The following is a 21,324-nucleotide window of genomic DNA, read 5'->3' on the forward strand; positions in this document are numbered from 1 at the left end:
TGCACGAGAGGAAAAAAACAATCGGTTTTGTCTCTCTTGTCTGCGAGTTGTTGTCAGTATCCGTGTGAGGCATTATGGTCTGTAAACATTTGTGTCTGTGAGGACCAAGTGAACTGTGCCCACTCTTGCAGCTCTGAGAGCAGTATGTTCATCAGAAATTAGTATGAGTTCTCAAGTGCTGTGCCCCATTAATGACGATCGTTAGAGCCAAAAAATACAAGAGTACTGCATTACATTATGCGAGTAGTTTGATGCAGGATTGGACATCAATTAGACCATTTCTTACTGCACTTAAAAGCCAGGTGCTAGCAAGAGTGTTTTTTTTTTTTGGAAAGGAGGCTCTAAACTCAGTGAGCTGCATGGGCCAGACCATCTTCTGATTTGGTATATGACAGCTCTAATTAAAATGTGTTAGACACTAAGTTGAAGGACCATTTACTCAACTGACACTCTATTGAGGAACAGTTATTCAAACATGACTCAAGAAATGGAATGCTGCCTCCCACCAGTTTAAAACAGTAATACATTTAGTTTTGCAAACAGAAATGAGATTTGTGTTTATTTGCATACACCAGTCAATGCATGGGGAAGTGAGATTTGATCACAAGTGATATCTTAAGAAATATGAAGAGACACATTCTAATGCCATTTTTGGACTGTGATTGACTTGGAGCTGTCCAGTGGTGATGCAATCAACCAGGACACAAAGCATGACCAAGACCAATAAACTTTTATAAAAAATGTGATGACTGATTTTCAATAAAAGGTGGTGCAAGATATTACGGTTTAAAACTTGATGCTTTGACAAATTAAACGAAAACACGAGCACATGACCCTAACAAGCGTTGTAGAGTCAATCCCACAGCACACTTTTAGCAGCATGTGGGGGCCCAGCTTCTCAATAAGACACCTTATGTATTTTTTTTCTTTCCGTTAGTCACTGTCACACTGTGCATTCAAAGCACTGATTCTAGTAATGAGAAGTTAACAGAGGGTTCCTCTTAACCTGGAACCATGGCAGTAAGCCTATACCAAAGAAGAAGAAATGCAACTGCTTGTATCTCCAACATTGTTATATTTACTTGTAGTGCATTCTTACCCAAGCTGCATTGCACATACATATGAAGAATAGTCTTTTACTAATATGGAAAACAGCTAATATCCAAAACGTGGACATTTTTACATCTTACAGAAGCGGGCCTGGAAAGGATCTTCAAGTCCTGCATTTCTGTAATCATGTAAAAAAAATGTTTTCCTCTTGCATTTTACCATGTTACATTACAACCCCAAGGTTGTGTCTGTGCTTTGTGAAGCGAAATTAGGTCTAGAGTAAGTTCACTAAGCAGACCTCCAGTATCCCGAGCACCTGGCTGAATGAATTTATGTGGTTCATAGCACAGGAAAGTGGGTCAAGCTCCAGTGCTTTCTGCAGCCATCTCATCTCACTGCAGACATGCAGTTATACAAGCAGATCTATTGTTATTGACTGTTCTCAAGACAAGATGCTCATGAGCCTCCAGGGGGTAAGAAGGGCAGCCCAGGAATCTAGAGCTGCAACAAAGATGTGGAATTAGGCTTGGGATTTACGGTACATGTGTTTCTATGTGTGCGTTAAGCTTCAAGTTACATAGTAGTTCATGATTTACCATCAGTTTCAGCCCCATAAGTGCACAGGGATGTGCTAAAGTGTCTCATAGCATGAGATCAACATTTTTTTTTTACTTTAACTCTCTGTGCTCATCCTACTTTTATTTTCCAAATGAATAAGTATCACATAAGCTCTTCTCTCACCAAGAATCCCCCATGACCTTTGCAAACCCATTTGCGAATGTCACTGTTCATGTGAGAACTGAGTGAAAAGTTCATAAAAACTAGGCCATTGCTTTATATAGCTTTACCACCCCAATTATCCACCTCCACTCTGAACCCCATCATAAACCTGAGTGCTTGAATTAACTGTTGTGCGAGAGTTGCATAAATGTCATGTGTGACCCTGTTTATTTAGATGCTTAACATCTGTTTGATTTTATCATTAGTCATTCAAAGCACGCTGTTTCTAGTGCTGCCCATTATAGATGGCCGTCTGATCTCTGCTTTGTGCAGAGAGAGCAGTGCAGGTATTGCTGTTGCTGTCTCACTGGCTACAAGAGACTGTGGAGCAGAAAAGGTGAATTTGGACAGGACAACAGAAAAGGCTGCTGACAATATTTTTCACCTGAATGAATATATTTGGATTTGTATTTTTAGCATTTTTGTCGTTGAAAAGTACTTTCTTCTGATATAAATTTAAAGCTAAAGGCTAAATTGAATTTACTGGTCAGGAATAGTTGAAAACACTGGAAATCTCACTGAGCTACGCAAATAAAGCTGGCAAGAAACTAAACAAATATAGCAAGTTAGCTTGAAAAAGGAGACATGTGGGAATTATGTTTATGCAAGTTAAAAACACATCTTCATAATTGTGTATGACGAACAATGAACAATGACATTAAACTCTCTTTCAAAAGGAAGAAGCCTCATTCAGATCCACAACCAGGAAGGGCAGCCATCTGCATCGACCACCAGCCTGGCGTTAGATGACGTACTAACATCCATGGTACTTTAATGTGGCCTTGAGGGAACGATACATAGGAGTAGAAATAATTTTAAAATAATATTACACTGGTGGAAATGAATTAACTAAGAACTATAGAAACTATACAGACTTGGACATTAATTTAGTATTACTATTTTCCTTTAAATACTTTAGTCATTTTTTAAGAAGCTGAATGGATCATATAACTAGCTCTTTAAAATGCAAGATTTAATTTAAGATTTGACATTTGAAGAAGCAGTGTGTATTTCACAGTTGGGATCACATTTCCGGAGAAAAATAAGTTTTCTTCTTTCCTCTCTTATTAATCATCTGAGAGCTCTGAGACTTTTATGGTGTTCCTCGTGTGAAAATGTGTGGAAATAGCTCTAACCAGCTCCACCTCCAGCAGTGAACAAAATTCACTCAAAAACCACATAGGCATTAGTTTTTTGTGCTTACTTGTGTCTTTTATGACAATACATGGCTTGTTTAAATCATTTCCACATGTTCGGTCACTGATGGCACAGAAAACAGACTCTGTGCCTGTGTGCCCGCTGTGGTGAGCCTGTTGTGGTCCCACAGAGTATCCAACACGCCCTGCTCCGTGGTTTATAAAAGCAGGGGCACTGTACATGTGAACCGAGAATGTTTGAAACAGTGTGTACCAAAAGCCAATAATGTGCCAAATCGTGTGTACTAAATCCCTAATTCACCCCCTCTAGTGTTGGCCCTTCTCTCTTCTCTGGCCAAGTTCTTATTACTTTTCTTCCTGTCTGCCTTAATATAACTCAGTGTAACCTATCTCTCTGCCTCTAATATGAGACAAAACATTGATACATAGAAAAAATAAGTCAAATATTTGAGAATATTTGTGTGTTCATAACTTTAGAACAAAGGGATTCATATCCAAAAAAGCACTAGACTGCTTCCTACTCTCTACGTGGGAGATCATTACACATGTAAACATAGCCTAATTCACTGTACAGATGTTTTTAAGTTACTTGAAGGGCGATTTTGTCAGACAGCACTGTGGTTATAAAATCAGCATTTTATTAGAGCAGTGCGACAGTCTGGAATTCTTAAAGTGACCAAGAGTTGACACGCAGACACAATTTAGCTACCAGCACATTACCTTAGTGTGTTTATCCGGTTTGGAGAAGCTCTATTTCATACCATTTTAGTCAAATTTATGTATTCATATGCATTTTAAAAGTCCAGTTTTGGCCAGACTGACAATAATCTGTTTGATGTGATCAGAGAAAGTGAGAACAGTAGGCACACTTCATGTCCTGTGCATCTATACTGGGACAAGAACAGTGTTCCAGTTATATGACCAAGTTGGTCTGTAACCTTAGCTTGACTCAACTGTGCGTTTAAGCACACTGAGTGAGTGAAAAGGCTTGATTATGGATATAATCCTGTCTTTACAAAGATTAATCCACATTGGAGATAACAGTAACTGTGCATGATTTGATGAGTAATTGGTCACCATATTATCAATAAATGGTACCAGGATGGCCGAGTGGTTAAGGCGTTGGACTTAAGATCCAATGGGCAAATGCCCACGTGGGTTCAAACCCCACTCCTGGTAGAATATTTAACACTTAATGTAATTTGTGTGTGGACTTTGTATGGTTTCCTCCCTAAATCAGAAAAAGTGCCCATCTCTCTGGGCACTGTGTGGGAGATCTGGGTTCAAATCTCTTGCACTAAACAGCAACTCCTTAGGTCCTTAGGCAGTCCCCCTATCGGCCTATCTGTAAGTCGCTTTGGATAAAAGCATCTGTTAAATGCATAAACATAAATGGGCAACTATGTGAATGCTTCACCCTTACAGTGGGGGTACATTGTTATGCTCCAGGGGCCATTTTGCTGGTAACACATAACTTTGATCCTATAATAAAATATTCCTGGACTTATTGTTTTTTTTTTTTTTTTTCAGAATGACAGTGCCCCACATCCAATGATGCCTGTGGTGCTCATGGGTCTGTGAAAATGAAGATTATATGATAAAAAGTGATAAAACAATGTCAATAACTGGCACGTTAAGCAACACTATCATGGGTTGTGACTCATATTGTGCTTGCAGCCAGCCCGAGACACATAGTCCCTGGAACATAAAGCACACCAGCACTAGTCTAATGGGAATGGATTGCTTCTCTGTGGCAAGTAAACTCCAATAGAGCAGTGGTAATAAACCATTTCTTACCCTGATGTTTGTGCCAAATATCACCAGGCTGCCGTGAATCACACAGTCAAATCTGAGTGATTATTTTCTTGGCGTCAGGGAAATAATGCATTATTAATTTGCCTCTCTTTGTAGCAGCTGAACGACAGGAAGGTCATCAGTGCTTTTAGTCGAGCAGCCAGACTCTTTTACTGGAAACGTTTTTTTTCCAATGTGCGCATTTCATTTTATGAGTGTAGTGCAAAACTATTTGAGATCACGCTTGTGGTCTTAAACTAAGCAAACAGAGAAGGTCCTCTGAGGTTTGCATGTTGGCAGTATAAAAAAAGCCTGTCGTGGAAACAAAAGTCATGTCAGCTTCATTCAGACATGAGCAGGAAGCCTCCAAATAACCAGAGAAAATTGCATCCTCTCTCCATCTGTGGCCTTGTGTCAACACAAAAACCTGAAAAGAAAGCTCAGACGGATTTTATCTCTTCCCCGAGAATGGGAATTAATCATCATCATATACAGAATGGGAGCTGTGTTTTTCCCTGTATTAGGTTTGTTGTGGTTTGCCGTGAGCACATTATCCATAAACTTAGAGGAACAGCAACAGTGATACAAAGAGCAGTGTGAGTCAGGAGAGGGGAATCTATATCCACAGTGTCCTTCAGTTCTAATAATACTGAAATGGAAAGTAAGCATGGGAATGTTTTCTATCAAGAGCCCTCAAGCTTACATATAATTGTTTCCCTGCCCATTAAAGCATTAATAAATAAACACATCAGTACATCAATAAGCAGCTTTCTCAAAGAACAGCACGGTCGTCAGATCAACAATGAGGCTCTCCCATCCTCTGCAGCTCAAAGTGGCAGCCCTATTATTCTCTTATTTGTTTTTCCGTCAATACTTTTATCCTCCTCTCCTTTCCCATTCCTTTTGAAGTTCTTCCACAATAATTATTTGTTGTTTTCCTATCTTTTTGTTCACATTCAAATGCTAAGAAGATAATTGCAAAAGGAATGTTGTCAGAGCACAAACAAAGCTGGTGGCGAGTGAGAGCGGCCTGAGGCCTCAGGATTTCTACAGGTCCCCGCTGGGAAGACACTCACCTTATAATGCCCTCCCTCTTCCTACTGCTCACATAACTGGCGGTTAGAGTGCAGAATACCCGCAGATTTAAATGGTTGGTAATTAAGTATGCAAAATGACATACAAAAGAATGATGGGCTGTGTCTAACACACGTTTTAGGCTCAACTCTAAGCATCAAAGGGTCTTTTGATTTTAGAGTGGAATCTGAAAAAAAAAAAGTATCATCATGTCATAACAATTGCATTTTCACGCAAAACACAGCGTTAACCCACAGCTCTCACATGTGAGTTTAATACTGGTGGTGAGATTCAGATGGAAGATCACATATAGTTGCATTATGGGAAGTATCCAGGATTTTTGGGGGTTTGAGCTTTTGGTCATTCTTATCTACAAATCTTTTAGCAGGCAGTAAGATGATTGATTAATGGTTTTCTGATGGACAAATATGTCAATTGACCATTAGCTGTTGATTGAGCACATTGATACTGGAATGAGTAAAAAGAATAACTGGCAGAAAATATATAATGTAATTAACAAGTTCATATGAAAATGCTGCCAGTTTCTGCTTCTGTTATCTTAGATACACTTAAAAAAAGATAAACTTCACTGAACACTTCCAGAAAAGGACTTTAATATCTCTATCCAGTTAAAACACTGCTTATATGATATTTATGACAGTTCATTAATAAAACATAAACGATGTGATTGCTTGTTAAATTTTCATTATGACTATATGCAGGAAAAATGATACAAAGTCATATTTTCTCAATACAATGGGAATCAAGCTTGCACATAGTTTAAAGGTAAATTAGAAACTTTGAGAGTAAACTTGTGAATTCAAGATCAAAGTCAAATCACTGAGATTAAATTAAAGCAGGCTGAGCAACTTACCTACAATATGGCATGTCTACTAAATTAATCTTGGAAATAAACAGGTGAAACTGTATTTCCAAGTGTGTTTTAGGAAAAAGGATATTCTTTATCTTTTAACAGCTAAACACAGTCTAGTATTACATTTTTAAACAGATTGTGCCAAAAAGAGTTGCTGTTTAGAAGGACAAAACCACCCAAATTGGATTGAGTGGCAGCATTTCTTCAGGGTGAAATGCTTCATAATGGCCAGATGCAAGGGTATTGGTGGTTACATCTGCATGCAGTACATACATGATATGTTGTAGCTCAGGTACAATAAGACTGTTGGTCGAGTTGTTTGATCCTGATAGTGTGGAGTTCAGCAGACACAAGGTGTCTGAGACACGAGCATCATCGCAACAAATGTTCTAATGTCTTAGGGCATATGTATTCTTATGATCAGCAGAATCCATATGACGTTGTCATCAACAGTTGTTGTGGTTGATTTAATTGCAACGTTGCGTTGATGGTAGGCTATTGTTGCACCACTTCATGAACTAATTCTCACATTCTGAGTATGCAGGAAATGTACAGTTGTCCTCCAAACTTGATCTGATACATCAAAAGAGTTTATTCTAAGCGTTGCCACTCTTGAAAACAATGTCAACAATGTACCAACTTTTTGTCCAAATTTTGACTGCTCTCAACAATAGAATTTCTGTGATATTTTCCTCCTCTAGGTATTTTTCCAAGAGGTGACCAAGTTTCCTTTGCACTTTTGCATCAAACTACTGAGGTCCTGAGTTAGAAATTTTGATCTCAGATGTTTTAGATATTTCGTCAGAAAATAATTTTTCCAATGAGTTTGAAATACTAAGTAAATGTTAAAATACTAAATCTGAATTTTGCTCGGATCATATAGTTTTCCCCCTCCCATACCCATCACTGTGGCAGAAATGGACTTCGATTAAAAAAATAATAATAATTTAAAAACTACAATATCCTTTAAAATTGGACCACATCTCCCTGAAGTCATTGCTTCAAATACTTTATGATGATTGGTTGCAGCTCAGTTAAACCTCACCGTGCAGGTCTGTGTGTGGCCATAGATTCCTGTCAATCAAATGGCTGAATCTGGGCCAATCACCTTTGAGCCTCTCCTCTAGTGGGCGGGACTACGCCGCTTCCTCACACAGCAGGACTGTTTCCTGGTCGTTGCTAGCAACCTGCTCCCTGCAACTTGGTCAGTCCACATCTCCCTCATGCACTGACATTTCCCAGCTGTGGTGTTTTCGACATGTGTGCGAGGATGAAGCCGTGTCGACGCTGAGCGCAGTGTGACCCTCGGCTCCGCGCTGGCCCGGCTGCACGGTGCTCCGTGTCTCTCTGCCTGCTCTCTGGCGCCCGGGGTCGCAGTCTGGCCTCCAGCTGCGGCTGCGAATTAACTTCATTTCTCAGCGTCGCCTAGCTCTGTTTATTTTATAAAGATGGCGGTGAGGGGGACACTGTAAACTAAATGACTGTCAGAAACATCGCCTCCATTTGTAATATGGTAAGTGACTCTCTGGTTTTTCCGCGTTGCTATTGATTTGCCTGCAGCCGCTGTGTTGAACCTGGGGTGCGTGTGTGTGCGCGCGATGATAATGTTCATGGTTATGTCGCCTCCCACCTGCGCCCAGAGGATGCACAGCGACCTCATCACTACCCACTCTTAACAGTCTGTGCACAGAACGGCCCGGGCCATCAGATGGGTGCGTTATGCTGTCCCCCACCGTCAGCTTACACTGTGTGTTGCAGCCTGACGGGACGACACAAAGAGCTATTTGTTCTGCTGTCACCTGAGATTGACAGGGGGGACGAAGCGGCGCACTGCCCCTGACAGTTTGTCATGGTTGCGTAATGTGGTGCTGCTGCAGAGCAGGAATCTGCACTAATCTGTGTTTACGTTGTGTTCAGGGGCAGGGAAGAGTGGGAAAGAACAGATTTAACCGCCTGTGTTAATGCCAGTGGCCTTTGCTTTATTTAGACAGGACATTGATGTCAAAAGCCCGCAGTGTTAGTCTTCTGTGAGGGCTGCTTTAGTGCTCCGCGGTGTCACACTGCATCCCTGCATGACTTCTTACAGTGTGCATTATGTGGATTTATTCCGAAGATGGGCCTTTTAGTCAAACACCACTTAGTTGGGCTTTTACACCATATTGAAGCTGAAAGGACGCATCAGTGACATCTGTTTGTTTTCCTGTATGGGAAGTGTCAGTAGTTGGAACCATGTACATTTTTCCACACAGGTCTGAAACTAGCAAGAAGTGTGCAATAATTAATAATAACATAAGAGAAAAAAAATCCCAAAGTAGTCCAATTGGCTTTTGTTAAAGAATCAACAAGAATTGGTTGGCAAATCATTTCAACTCCAGCATTAGCTAATGTATGTGCACTCGAAATGTGCATGATTACAATAATCTCAGATACAAAAGCCCCATTCTGTCCTGGTATTACCATACAATACGTCTTGCGTTATTTAAGTGCATGTGCAGTACTGGGTAAAGAAGTCTTAAGCTCACTCCTCATTTCTTTATATTTTGCTTGCAAGGAGCCAGACTTTGTGTAATCTTTTAAAGTGATCTTGAGTACTAGTTCTCCGGGCTTTCTGAAGGTCTTTCAAATTTTCTAATGACACTGCCTGCTTTTTCAATAGTTTTCAGTTCAACACCGACTGTGTTGTGAATTCAAGCTTAAAAAAGGCTCGAGGAAACTGAATTATTGTGTTAGTCCAAACAGAACTGAACTGCATGTAAAAGCATGTAAGTCCAACTGAAATCATACAAAATAGAAATAATCAAGATAATACGACTGGGGATCGAATCGTCCCTGTATGTAAACGCTCAACTGGACTCAAATGGGCCAAGGTGATCTGCACATGCTTCTAAGTTGATCTTTCAGCATTTTTTATTTATTTTATTTTTTTAAACAGTAAAGTGCACGTTTATATTTCATACAACTGAATTTTTGTTTTCATAAAAGCAGCATCATCTGGGGACAAAAAAACACCATTCAAGCAACTTAAAGACCATGTTTGCAGTGAATTCAGCAGTATCCACGGTGATCCCACACAGAGGAAGTTTGAAGCAGCAGAATGTCTCAAATCTTTTCTTTCACAGTCCACCTCATCATGCATCATGCTTATCTCGATTATGAACTCTATTCTGTCCCGATGCATGTATCCAAGGACGGTGGTCCCGTTAAAAAGCTTTAATCGTTGTTCAAGTCAGCAGTGCATGTAACCATTATGTGTCTAAGTGTCCTGGGCTGTATAAAGCCACTTTCATCAGTGTGAACCCTAATGTGTCTTGGGTCACACTCAATGACCGCCCACTCAGATGACATGCCTCATACCTCCTGGTGAGATATCACAGCACACGTTGTCTTGATGATAATTGTGGCTAATGGGTTGATTCTTCTACCAGGCAGGAGGATGCTGGCTTGCAAAACTGGAGCCACATGGGGATTTTGGTCTTTGCATGTGAAGTGTTGACATGAGCTCCAATCACTCAGGTCGATTGTAGAGCTGCATCCTTTTCCCAGAAAGTTACTGTGTGCTAATGGCGGGTGTGAAGTGAACAGGGCGAAAGGTTGATATGCGCCTGTTTGTGGGAGGAAAACAATGAGAGAAATGTGTGAACTTAGAGGAGCTTAACTTTAATCATTCTGGATTTTTTTAAATAAACAGAAAACCGCATGACTTTTCACTTTATGTAATATATTAGACACTCCATCGTGTCAGAGCAAGTAGAAAACATTTAAAACACCAGGTGAAACTGAAAGTTATCAGCTGAAGGCAGTAATCGTAAAGCTAAGCGCACAGTGACAGAGTTTAGGTGTCACTGTGCCCCAGTCTGCTGCTGATATCGAGGGGCTCAAACGCCTAAATGTGGCCTCAAGAGTCAGCAGTTGTTGCATTCCATCTGTCCCTCATACAGGTTAGATCTAGACTTTTTTCCCTGAAATTTCAGGTCCTATTGAGTTACATTTTCCCAGCGTTTGCCATGACAAAGGGCACAAACCTGCAAATGTACTGCAGCATCTGGGAGTGGAAGCAGTTAATCAGACAAAAAGGGTATTCAGAGTGTGCTTTGACAGACAGAAATGACAGCCATTAAAATGTCAAAGCCTTTCCACATCTAATTGTCCCCTGTGCTCGCTCAACAAAGATGCGCATGTATGAGCCCTGACAAGTGAAAGGGCTCCGGCGAGAGATTAGTGCTCTTTGCTCCGCAATCAGGAGAGAAATGCTCCTGACTTTTCACATGGCTCTGCCTTTTTTGGACCGTATCCATTTCCTGCATTGACAGAATGTTATTTTGTACAATCTGTGGGAAGCTGATACTCTAAACTTGAGCAGAAAGTATCATTTTTATATCAGTTAGACTGTATTAGAAAGGATCACATGTCACTGCTGCGGCTTTAAAGCTTAACCAGCTGCTCTTTGTCTGCATTTGGGTACAAAGGCATTGACCAAACAGACGAGGCTTTAATCTAACTCTGCATAAACACAAATGAGTGAAGTGCTACAGTGCATGAGTTGATGGTGACGATCTTGACAACGTGTCTCGTGTTTTGTTCTCGCAGGGCACCAATGCCTCCGCTCTGGAGAAAGACATCGGCCCGGAGCAATTCCCAATCAATGAACACTACTTTGGATTGGTCAATGTGAGTAGCACTAAATCCTCTTGTGCATTAACAACAGTCATTGCCAAACAACACCGGTGTCATTTTCAAAACAAAGGTGAGTCATGTCCACCCATGCACAGCTGGCGTTGAAGGTAACGCTGCTGTTTGTGAATCAGGGGATGTTCTGCTTCTTTAATGCGCCGTAAACACACAAATCCTTCATCACCTCAGGCGCTGCGTCTCTCTAATAGATCAAAACAAAAAGAGAGCGCTGTGGCATTTTTCCAAGAGATTCAACAGCCGATCTTAAATAACATCACAGATTTCAATTCTCTCTTCCAATATGTGTTTTGTGTGTTGCTTCTGTCCTCAGTTCGGAAACACATGTTACTGTAACTCAGTGCTGCAGGCGCTCTACTTCTGCCGGCCTTTCCGGGAGAACGTGCTGGCCTACAAAGCCCAGCAGAAGAAGAAGGAGAACCTGCTCACATGCCTGGCTGACCTCTTCCACTCCATCGCCACGCAGAAGAAGAAAGTGGGTGTCATCCCACCCAAGAAGTTCATCTCCCGGCTACGGAAGGAGAACGGTGAGACGGCACCATCTGATTAAAGCAAGGGCAGTGAATTAGACGGACAAGTGGTGCACTCCACTTTGTTTTACCAGGTCCGGGATGTTGTGTGTATTTAGGAGAGCTGTTGTTGTCATTTTCCTGCAATAAGCCCCATGGAAATGTTTTTGTGTGTGTGGTTGGATTATGCTGACCTCGGGTATTCTTGCTTGCACCATCTCCATTCTGTGGATGTTGCACATGCGCTGATATTTGTGGTTTTGTTTTGTATGTTAGAAGCAGCGTTGGCTTTGATGCAGGGATTGTTTGAGGTGAAGGCCAGGTGCACGTTCGTGGTAAGGTCATTCAGAGCAGAGCAGAGCAGACAGAAAGGCCGGCTGTTCTCCGCTCTCCATATTGAGGAAGCTCTTTATGTGAATGAACAATGTGAGCTCTGTTGGGAGCCAGCTTTGGTCAGCTGCCTCATCTCTGGACGTTTTTTTCCTTCTCACCACCACAGCTTCTCAGTTTTCAGCCTTCACAGACAAAACTGTCAAAACGGGAGTGTGTAGGGATGTTTTTATTAACAGCAAAGTGTATTCACGTGATCGCTGTGGACCTGTCCCAGGACTAAAATCTTTTTTTCAAAGCGAGACAAACGCAGTTGGAGCCAGTCACAGAAATAAGACCACCGGTGTCCTCTGTGGTGCCAAGCGAACGTTAATGTTACAGATTACACCTGAGCATGTCTCCTCCCCGCTATTATAGAAAATACTGTTTGAATTTCTATAAGAACGATTGAAGTGATTAGAACAAGTAAATAAACAAAAGTAGAGTAAATGTTTGTGTAAAAAAAATGTTCAAATCTTCATCTGACTTGTAAAAATATCTTAATTAATAATGCACAAATCATTATATCATAGTTGTCCATATTGAGAAGATTCACCGCATACACAAATATTCACATTGGTGGAATTTTCAAAAGCTAAGGGAGTCAGGATTTGGCTAACCTGGAGCCAGACGAACGCCTGCATGCACATTGTTCTGAAATATCTCTGTACTTTATCATCACTTTTTATGCAGGGGCAGCCATTTTGGATTCTGAGGTCAGGGCTGGTGAGGTTACTCCAGCTTTCCATCTCAGATATCCAACTTAAGCTGTCTCTTCACCACTTGGAACTTGGAAATTAAAACTTCCAAGTTCTAATGGAAAGCAGAGTTAGCTCGACATAAGATAGATGGAACCAGTTAGCTTCTTTCTAAAAATCAACCCCATCCCCAGAAGCTATGAAGTGCATGAATTCATTTTTTTAAGGAAATTACCTGTTCTTCTGATTGAGGTCCTTTGCTTTTTCTCCCCTCCCCAAATGTTAGTCTGTGTGCTAAACTTAGTTAGCTGACTGCTAGCTGTACCCTAATATGTACTGGACACATATGAGCTAAGGGTTAGGATTTGTATTCAGTGTCACATGTAGACAGTTTGGTTATTTTGAGTAATAGTCTGATTTGGGTCAGTGTGTGGGTCCCATCATTGAGTTTTCTGCAATTCTGTTTCTCCCCCCCAGATCTGTTCGACAACTACATGCAACAGGATGCCCACGAATTCCTCAACTACCTGCTGAACACAGTGGCAGATATCCTGCAGGAGGAGAAGAAGCAGGAGAAGCAGAACGGACGTCTCAAGAACAACGGTACCCCTGTCACCACCGAGAGCGACATGGAGAACAAGGCCGAACCCACATGGGTGCACGATATCTTCCAAGGCACACTGACCAATGAGACGCGTTGCCTCAACTGTGAAACGGTGTGTGACGTTTGGCTGCTGTGGGTGCTTCTTTGTGATTTGTCTAGATGGGTTTTGTTTTTTCTCTTTTGCCTTAGTCTTTCGATGGTTTTGCCACTCGAATAAGAGACCTACCCTAAACTTTAAACAAAAATAAATAAATAGGGATTGGAGAGATGCACTCAAGGTGCATTTGGGTGGTCAGTGGTCTTGACGTATGCCGACCACCCAACGTACGTCAGCACTGTGTCAGGCTTTGTCCTCACGATTCAGATGATGAGGTGTGGGGCGGGTTGCCCTGAACTACCCCTGTAAACACCCAAGACGCTGCACTGTGCGAAGACAAAAGCTCCTCAGTCAAATAAGCATTTCAAAGACCAGCGGCGTGGATTTATGCGTATTTGAAATTGTGGGCGGGTGGTTGTTCTGTCACAGCACAGCAGGCTTATTTTCTCTGACTAAGTCAAAGAAACTGACGTCTGAGTAACATGGACGTCCCTCCTGCTGTCTTCTAGGTGAGCAGCAAAGACGAGGACTTCCTGGATCTTTCTGTGGATGTGGAGCAGAACACATCAATAACACACTGTCTCAGGTAGTTTTAGTTCATTATTCAATGAGTCACAGCCAAAAAGGCTGACATATTTCCTTTGGTGTGTCAGCACGATTAAACCGTCGAGCCTCCTGTGGCATGCTCTTCTCTCCAGGGACTTCAGCAACACAGAGACTCTGTGCAGTGAATACAAATACTACTGTGAAACATGCTGCAGCAAGCAAGAAGCACAGAAACGGTCAGTACAAGGCAGAAATTTCACGGCAGCTGTGATGGTTGTGTAAAACGGCGTTTCTCCAAGCATGCGTGTTTCTCTGCAGGATGCGCGTTAAGAAGCTCCCCATGATCCTGGCACTACACCTCAAGAGGTTCAAGTACATGGAGCAGCTGCATCGCTACACCAAACTGTCCTACCGGGTGGTGTTTCCCCTGGAGCTGCGCCTGTTCAACACCTCTGGGGATGCAGTCAACCTGGATCGTATGTACGATCTGGTGGCGGTGGTGGTACACTGTGGAAGGTACAGCAAACCGTGTCACAGAGCAGTCGCACTTTTTTCAGCTGGAGGTGTACCGCTAATACGCCTCCTGTGGCTAAATTAGTTTAAATGAGTTGATTTCAGCTAACACTTCATGGCTGGTAACCAGAGAGATTTATCATCAGTTCATGTGCTTCTGTGTCTTTACTATCATTTGAAGTCTTTCTTCCACCAAATCTGAACATCATTTGTCTTTGGATAGATATGATTTGTTTTCCACACTCAGAATGACCAAAAACGCTCTTCAGCACAACACTAAGACTGCTGTTTGTAGGTTTTTACAATTTTGAATATGAGCATGCTCCATATTTTCTAACACTGATTAAACATCAACAAACTGACTCTTTCTGGCTGTCTGAGCCCATCTCAGTTCTCTGAGCTCTCTCCTGATGACACCACTATGAAACATTTTTGTACAAACTACAAAAAATGTACTAACTTGGCACTTCAGTGCACTTTCAGTAGACTTCTGATCTGACTGCCTAACAAATTGACACACACAAAAACAATATAGGCAGGAGAAGCAGTGCTGCTTAACTCGGTTAAAGCAAATAAACTAGGTTTGGTTTCCCCCTTCAGTTTAAGATTTCGAGTCAGAATTTCATGGATTAATTGAATTTTAGCCCCCTAACACAGTGTGGGGCAACAGATGTTATTATAAAATCACTGATACATTAGGTCACCAGAACTATCATAATTCTTACATGTAAACATTTCAGATTAATCTGAGCTGTATTTATTACAAAATGATTTGCAAACGTTTCAGCAAGCTCATTTATGTAACTGACATGATACGAGAGAAGAAGAAGATGAATGATCTGGGATGTTGGAAGCACACACACATACACACACTGAAGCATGTTTTTTCTAGAGAACCCAGGAGTCCCATCAGAGCTGTGGGTGTCACCCCGCGTAGAATGTAAACAATCGTGTCTGTGATCACTTCCAAATGTGGCCTGAGCAATTGGATCCAAGTGCATCTTCAGTCCGTCTTTAGCTCTGTTCCCCTGTGGTCGGATCATCCAAGGGCGCATGTTGGTACCACATGGGAACAGGCCAGAAAGGCACGGCTCAGACTCCGATTGGTATAGTTTCCTTCTTTTTATCAAGGAGTTTCTGCATTACTGCTCAGAATCACCACCAGCATGGTGTAAGAATCAATTTTTTGGCAAACTATGATGCTAATTCTGAAGACTGAATATACTGTTGGTCACAATGACCACATGTTTATATGTTTATTTATGCAAACTGGGTTTCTTTTGCACGAATAACAGAAAGCACAGAGAGAGCAGGTAGTGTGTGGGAGCCTGTAGATGGAATCATCTGTACAATAGAGTCATTGTTTGCGTCTTGTCTCCCCCAGTGGCCCAAATAGAGGTCATTACATCACCATAGTGAAGAGTCATGGCTTCTGGCTGCTGTTTGATGATGACATTGTGGAGGTGGGTCGCTCAACCTTGACTCATCTGTTTGTCAATCCTCTATGACTGGCATTATCAGTAAAGCTCATCTTACCTCTGTTGTGCAGAAAATCGACGCCCAGGCCATCGAGGAGTTTTACGGCCTTACCTCAGACATTTCCAAGAACTCTGAGTCGGGATACATCCTCTTCTACCAGTCCAGAGAGTGACACTGATGCTGGATCAGTGACATGGGAGAGGTCTTTTCTTTTACCTTCAGCATAACGGGCTCAGACTTCTGCCATCTCACCCCCCCCCCCCGCTCCTCCTCTCTGACATCTGTGCCAATCCTCTGCCCTAACCTCATCCTCTGAGTTTTTACCTGTGCGTCATCTCTTTTTCTCTTTCTCTGTGTAATTTGACTTTCGTCTTTTAGTCACCTGCATTTGGACTGCACTTTAAAACAAAAGCAAAAATGCTCAACAGCATGATAGAAACAAACAAAGAAAAAAAAGAAAAAAAAGGAATCAAGCAGGTGCTTGATGTTGCTGCTGGGAGAAAGCCGCAGAGGTACGTCTCTGCCAGAAAAACGATGAGCTGAAGCATCTGGTGCACAAACAAGACAGTTGTCCAGAATTGTACTATATCAGTTATGTGTATATAAGGTCTTCTTCCATGATGTGCCACCCAATCATGATTATTTTCATTAGGGCTATTTTCCCATCACTGTCCAGTCTTTTGTCGTTTTCATGTCCCTAAAGGATGCGAACTTGGAGACAAACACTGTATATTATGCATGGAGAGATTTCATGCATTACTAAAGGGTTTGAAGCAATATCTGAACAATAATCAAAGAGAACTCACAAATTAGAAACTACCTGAAATGTAAAATGTTGCTTTGACCTGATATGATTTGAACATTTAACACTATCTAACTAAGCTGCAAACTCTCAACACTACACATGCAAATCCGTCAGCTTGATCTCTTGACTCAGCTGTATCTTTATATTTTTATTCAGAAGGAAAACCCCTATTTATTCAAATGGAAAATATTTATTACTGTTATTTTTTAATGCTGAATGATAGATAATGAAGGTATGTGTAAAAACTCCCAATATGAAGGACATAATACACAACTTTATAAGACCCCTAAATCACCTTGTAGCAAACATATTAGATATAAGGATGAAAGTTTAATATGATGTGAGAGGCAAACAACTGCCTAATCCTTTAATTGATCCGGAAAAAGAGAAAATAGTGCAATATGCAGTGAAGCTATCCAAAGTGGAATTTCCTCATTAGATTAGTATCTGTGAATTTATTTATCCGTGGCCACTGATGTTTACCCAGTGCTGTGGCTGTGGTAACCACAAGCAAGAGACAAAGTGCACTCTTTCAGTTTTAAGGTTTTAAATGTCGGGTCATAAGAAAAAAAAATCTCCCTCATCCGGTCTTAGAATTAGGTAAATGCCACCTCAGATGGACACATAAAACACTGTGAATATTATTAGCAAAAACTGAACTAAAGTAACTTGAAGTAATAGTTTTCTGTACGAGGTCGTCAGGTCTACTTTCCCTTCATCACAACGTTGCTTCAGTTCACTTTGAAGCTTGCAGCATTCGTTGATACACAGCTCTCTTCCGGTCCCACCACAGCATTTCGATCACATGAAGTTCTGGACTTTGACTGAATCATTGCAACACCTTCATTCTTTTGGTCGTGTAGCTGCAAAACGAGCCCAAATCATCACCCCTCCGCCACCGTGCTTGATAGTTGCTTTAAGGTATAAGGTGTCTGTGCTTTGGGGGCTGTGCATTATGACCAAACATCTCCACTTTGGTCTTAGTTTTTCTTAAATAATGACACAGCATCTGGCCAGAAGTCCTGTGGTTTGTTCAGATGTAACTTTTCAAATCTGAACTGCCGTGTTTTTTTTATTTTTCCTTTTAAGATAGAAGAGTCCTGCAACTCTTCCAAACAAGCCATACTTGTTCAGTCTTTTTCCAATTGTACTGTCATTAACTGTAACATTTACCATGCTAACTGAGATCTGTAGAGTCTGAGATGTAGCTCTTGATTTTTTTACTCTTTCTCTGAGCATTGTACAGTTAACTTGGGGGGAACTTGCTGGGATGTCCACTCCTGGAAGGATTGATAACTGTCTTGAATATCTTCACTTGTGAATTATCTTCTTTTTTTTTTTTAAATAGAATGATGGACTCCAGACACAGTTTGTTTGGAAATGGCCTTATAACTCTTCTCAGATTAATGGGCATCAACAATTTCTTCTCTAAGATAATTGCTGATGTCTTTCCTCCTTGGCACATACTTGAATGCTCCAGATTACTTTCAAAGAGGTGCTCACACTTGCTGGTGATCAGTTTAACATGCATTTGATTAGCGGCACATGACTGCTACTTCCCCTCTTAATTCCTGTGGAAACAATAAAGGCAGACTTTGTGACTTTTAGCAGATTTTTCCGCACTCTGCTTCTGTATTATGGCTTAGTTTTTGTTAAACAATGACACAGTGTAATATGTCGTGGTGTTCATCTCGGGTGGTATTTACCAGATTTCAAGACCCGGAAAGGAATAGTTGATTTTTACTGTGCCGTGACAAATAGAGCCTCATAACTGAAAGAGGCTGTACTTACTTACTTACTTACTTTTTTTTTTTTTTACCACGATTTAATCTTTTTTGCAACCGTACATGGCTTTGTCATTTTTTTTCCTATTCCTACATTTACCTACATCTCAGTGATTTTTTTTTTCTCGGTTTATCTCTCACTTTGATATTGTAAGAGGTGTTTCATTTGTAGCACACTGGAATCCTGAAATCCCAGAGTTTAAACTCAAACACCCTTGCTAACTCGATATCCTTTGTACTGTAGATTTTCCCCGAGGGTTTTTTTATTCTATTTTTCCCTGTAGAGCAGCACAACATCAAACAACGTGTTTTCATTCGAGTAACATTCCTATCTGCTGCACATCAGAGAAAATTACCATTTCAAACACATCTCATCATAAATAAGAGGTAGGAGTAGGATTATTTGTTAGGTTAGTTTGTATGTGTGTCTATATAGGAAGGGCACACTTGAAGGGGAATAGGGAAGCTCGACGTGTTGAATGCACTTGTTCTGCTCTCTGTTCTTGCTGTCTGTGACTGGATGAAGTTACGAGGAATATGTGCCAAACTGGATTCAATGCTGACTTTGCAACAGTCTTTGACAGAACATTATTTTCTTTTTAAAGATACAACTGTACATAAATCTTATGTAGAGAAACACTTCAGGAAATAGGAAAATATTTTTTTAAAGTGAAGCTCTTAGATGTAAAGACTCCCTTGGCAACAATTTTAGCCTGACACTGACCATTAATGAAGAAATTTTCTTTCACAATCACAACTACATAATCAGTGAGCAAATTATACAGACACCACCATCTGTCACCTTGTTGTTATGACTAATTTCAACCATGCCAGAGAAGAAAGTAGTGGCAGGAGCAGCGGGAGACTTGTGAGAAGAAAGAGACTCTTAAATACACGATCTTCCATAAACACTTATGCACTCGCCCTCACTGAGATACTCGTTGCACTTGCTCCTACGCGTCCGGCCCCTGTGGTGTTCTACCAGAGAGAGCTCAGGTGCAGAGACTCCTGCACCAACTAGGACCTGACCGAGCCTCTGTGGGGCAAAGAGGAGACGACTCTGAGTCTCCAATAGGTGATTTATTGCAAGTGCACTTTATTAGTGATGATCTTCGACGCTTTAACATGACGAACCACAGCCTAACACACTCATGTTGAGTTTTTTTTCTTCTGTTCAATAAAATGACTATCAAATGGCTCTGTGTAGATTTTTTTTTTCTTTCTCTGCACCCCATTGGTTTAAGAATGGCAGTGTCATCTGACCAATCCAACACTTAGATCTATATTAAAGTACTACAACAAAAACTGGATGGATTACCATGAAATCTTTAACAGATATTCAGGATAGCCTAACAATCAGACCTGCTGGCTTTTAATAAGCAGCCACCATGAAGTCGACTGTTGTGGTTTTGAACAGCAGTTAATTTTGAAAGACATTCCCGTTGCCCCCAGCATGGTTTGAAATAACAGACGGGTCAAAATCAGAAATTTTTCAAAAGCAGTATTAGGTATAAATACTATTGGCCTTCTTATTTTCTACTATGTTAGCATGCTAACACATTAAGAGCAAGCTAACATCACACACTGTTTATGCACTGCAACACAGCTGTGTATTGAATCTCATGATACATGCTAGTGCTTTTGGCACACAGTACCATTTTAGTGTTTGAACACACATGCTCATGAAGAATAAATGGGTAATCGTGTCCAAACTTTTGAATGGTAATATTGGTGGACATTTTGATTTCATCCTCCTTGTGAGGTTGTCTTAAGATGAGGGTAAACATCAAGCAAATTATAAATAAATTCAACTTTCGCCCTCAAGTTTTGCCAGTGATTCAGACTTTTTTTGGGAGTGACTTGTTTAATTTAAACCACTGACTACTTGGTCTTTGTGTTCTATTTGTTGCTGAAAAGTCATCATTAACCACATGTGTATCACAGGTTTGCTTGCAATTTGACTCAATAGGCGGGATGTGAATTCAGAAGGACCGTGCACAAATTTGACCTGGATGGCAGGCACTCAGGATGAAAGGCTTTGCTGTCTAATAAGAAAATTATAGCAGTTTTCCAATAAAAATACAGACAAAGGCGAGGTCTTTGGAATTATGTGTTCTCGGCAGATAACTCAAAGAATTAGATGTCTGGCTCCAGTGACAGTTAAAATCTTTGGTCTAGACCAAAAACTGATTTTCAGGACAACGTCATACTAGCAGTGAAGCACGTTGGATGAAAATGTTATGGCTTTTATTTACTTATTGCCTCAGAGACTGGGCAGTAAATGAACTTAAATGTAGTTTATATGTTACAATCGGCAAATTTTGCCACGGTTTGAATTTCACGAGTAGAATCTAATATCGACAGAGACAAAAAAGACAAACACTCACACTCAGTCCTTGAGTCAATTTAGAATGGCCAATTAACCAAGTATGCATGTTTTTGTCCGTTGGAAGAAACTTCCACATTCCTCACAAACGGCCAAGATTGGAACTGGGAATCTTC

General features: G+C 41.0%; 2 protein-coding genes and 1 non-coding gene across 3 annotated transcripts in view; 2 read left to right on the forward strand and 1 right to left on the reverse strand.

Annotated features, from left to right (window-relative positions):
* dcun1d4 (DCN1, defective in cullin neddylation 1, domain containing 4 (S. cerevisiae)) overlaps window positions 1–21,324 on the reverse strand; it is a 163,613-nt gene that overhangs the window by 96,374 nt on the left and 45,915 nt on the right. The window lies entirely within an intron of this gene.
* trnal-uaa (transfer RNA leucine (anticodon UAA)) lies at window positions 4,084–4,166 on the forward strand. Its single transcript has one exon. It is a non-coding gene; the product is annotated as a tRNA-Leu (tRNA).
* Window positions 7,873–20,020, forward strand: usp46 (ubiquitin specific peptidase 46). Its single transcript, XM_072389973.1, has 9 exons — window positions 7,873–8,242; window positions 11,317–11,397; window positions 11,732–11,945; window positions 13,472–13,710; window positions 14,205–14,281; window positions 14,394–14,477; window positions 14,560–14,757; window positions 16,139–16,217; window positions 16,304–20,020. Exons 1-9 carry the CDS (start codon window positions 8,207–8,209, stop codon window positions 16,403–16,405), a joined length of 1,110 nt encoding a protein of 369 aa, XP_072246074.1. The 5' UTR covers window positions 7,873–8,206; the 3' UTR covers window positions 16,406–20,020.

The sequence above is a fragment of the Leuresthes tenuis genome, unplaced genomic scaffold, assembly GCF_036924035.1.
Source record: "Leuresthes tenuis unplaced genomic scaffold, fLeuTen1.0.hap1 SCAF_7, whole genome shotgun sequence".
Taxonomy (NCBI): domain Eukaryota; kingdom Metazoa; phylum Chordata; class Actinopteri; order Atheriniformes; family Atherinopsidae; genus Leuresthes; species Leuresthes tenuis.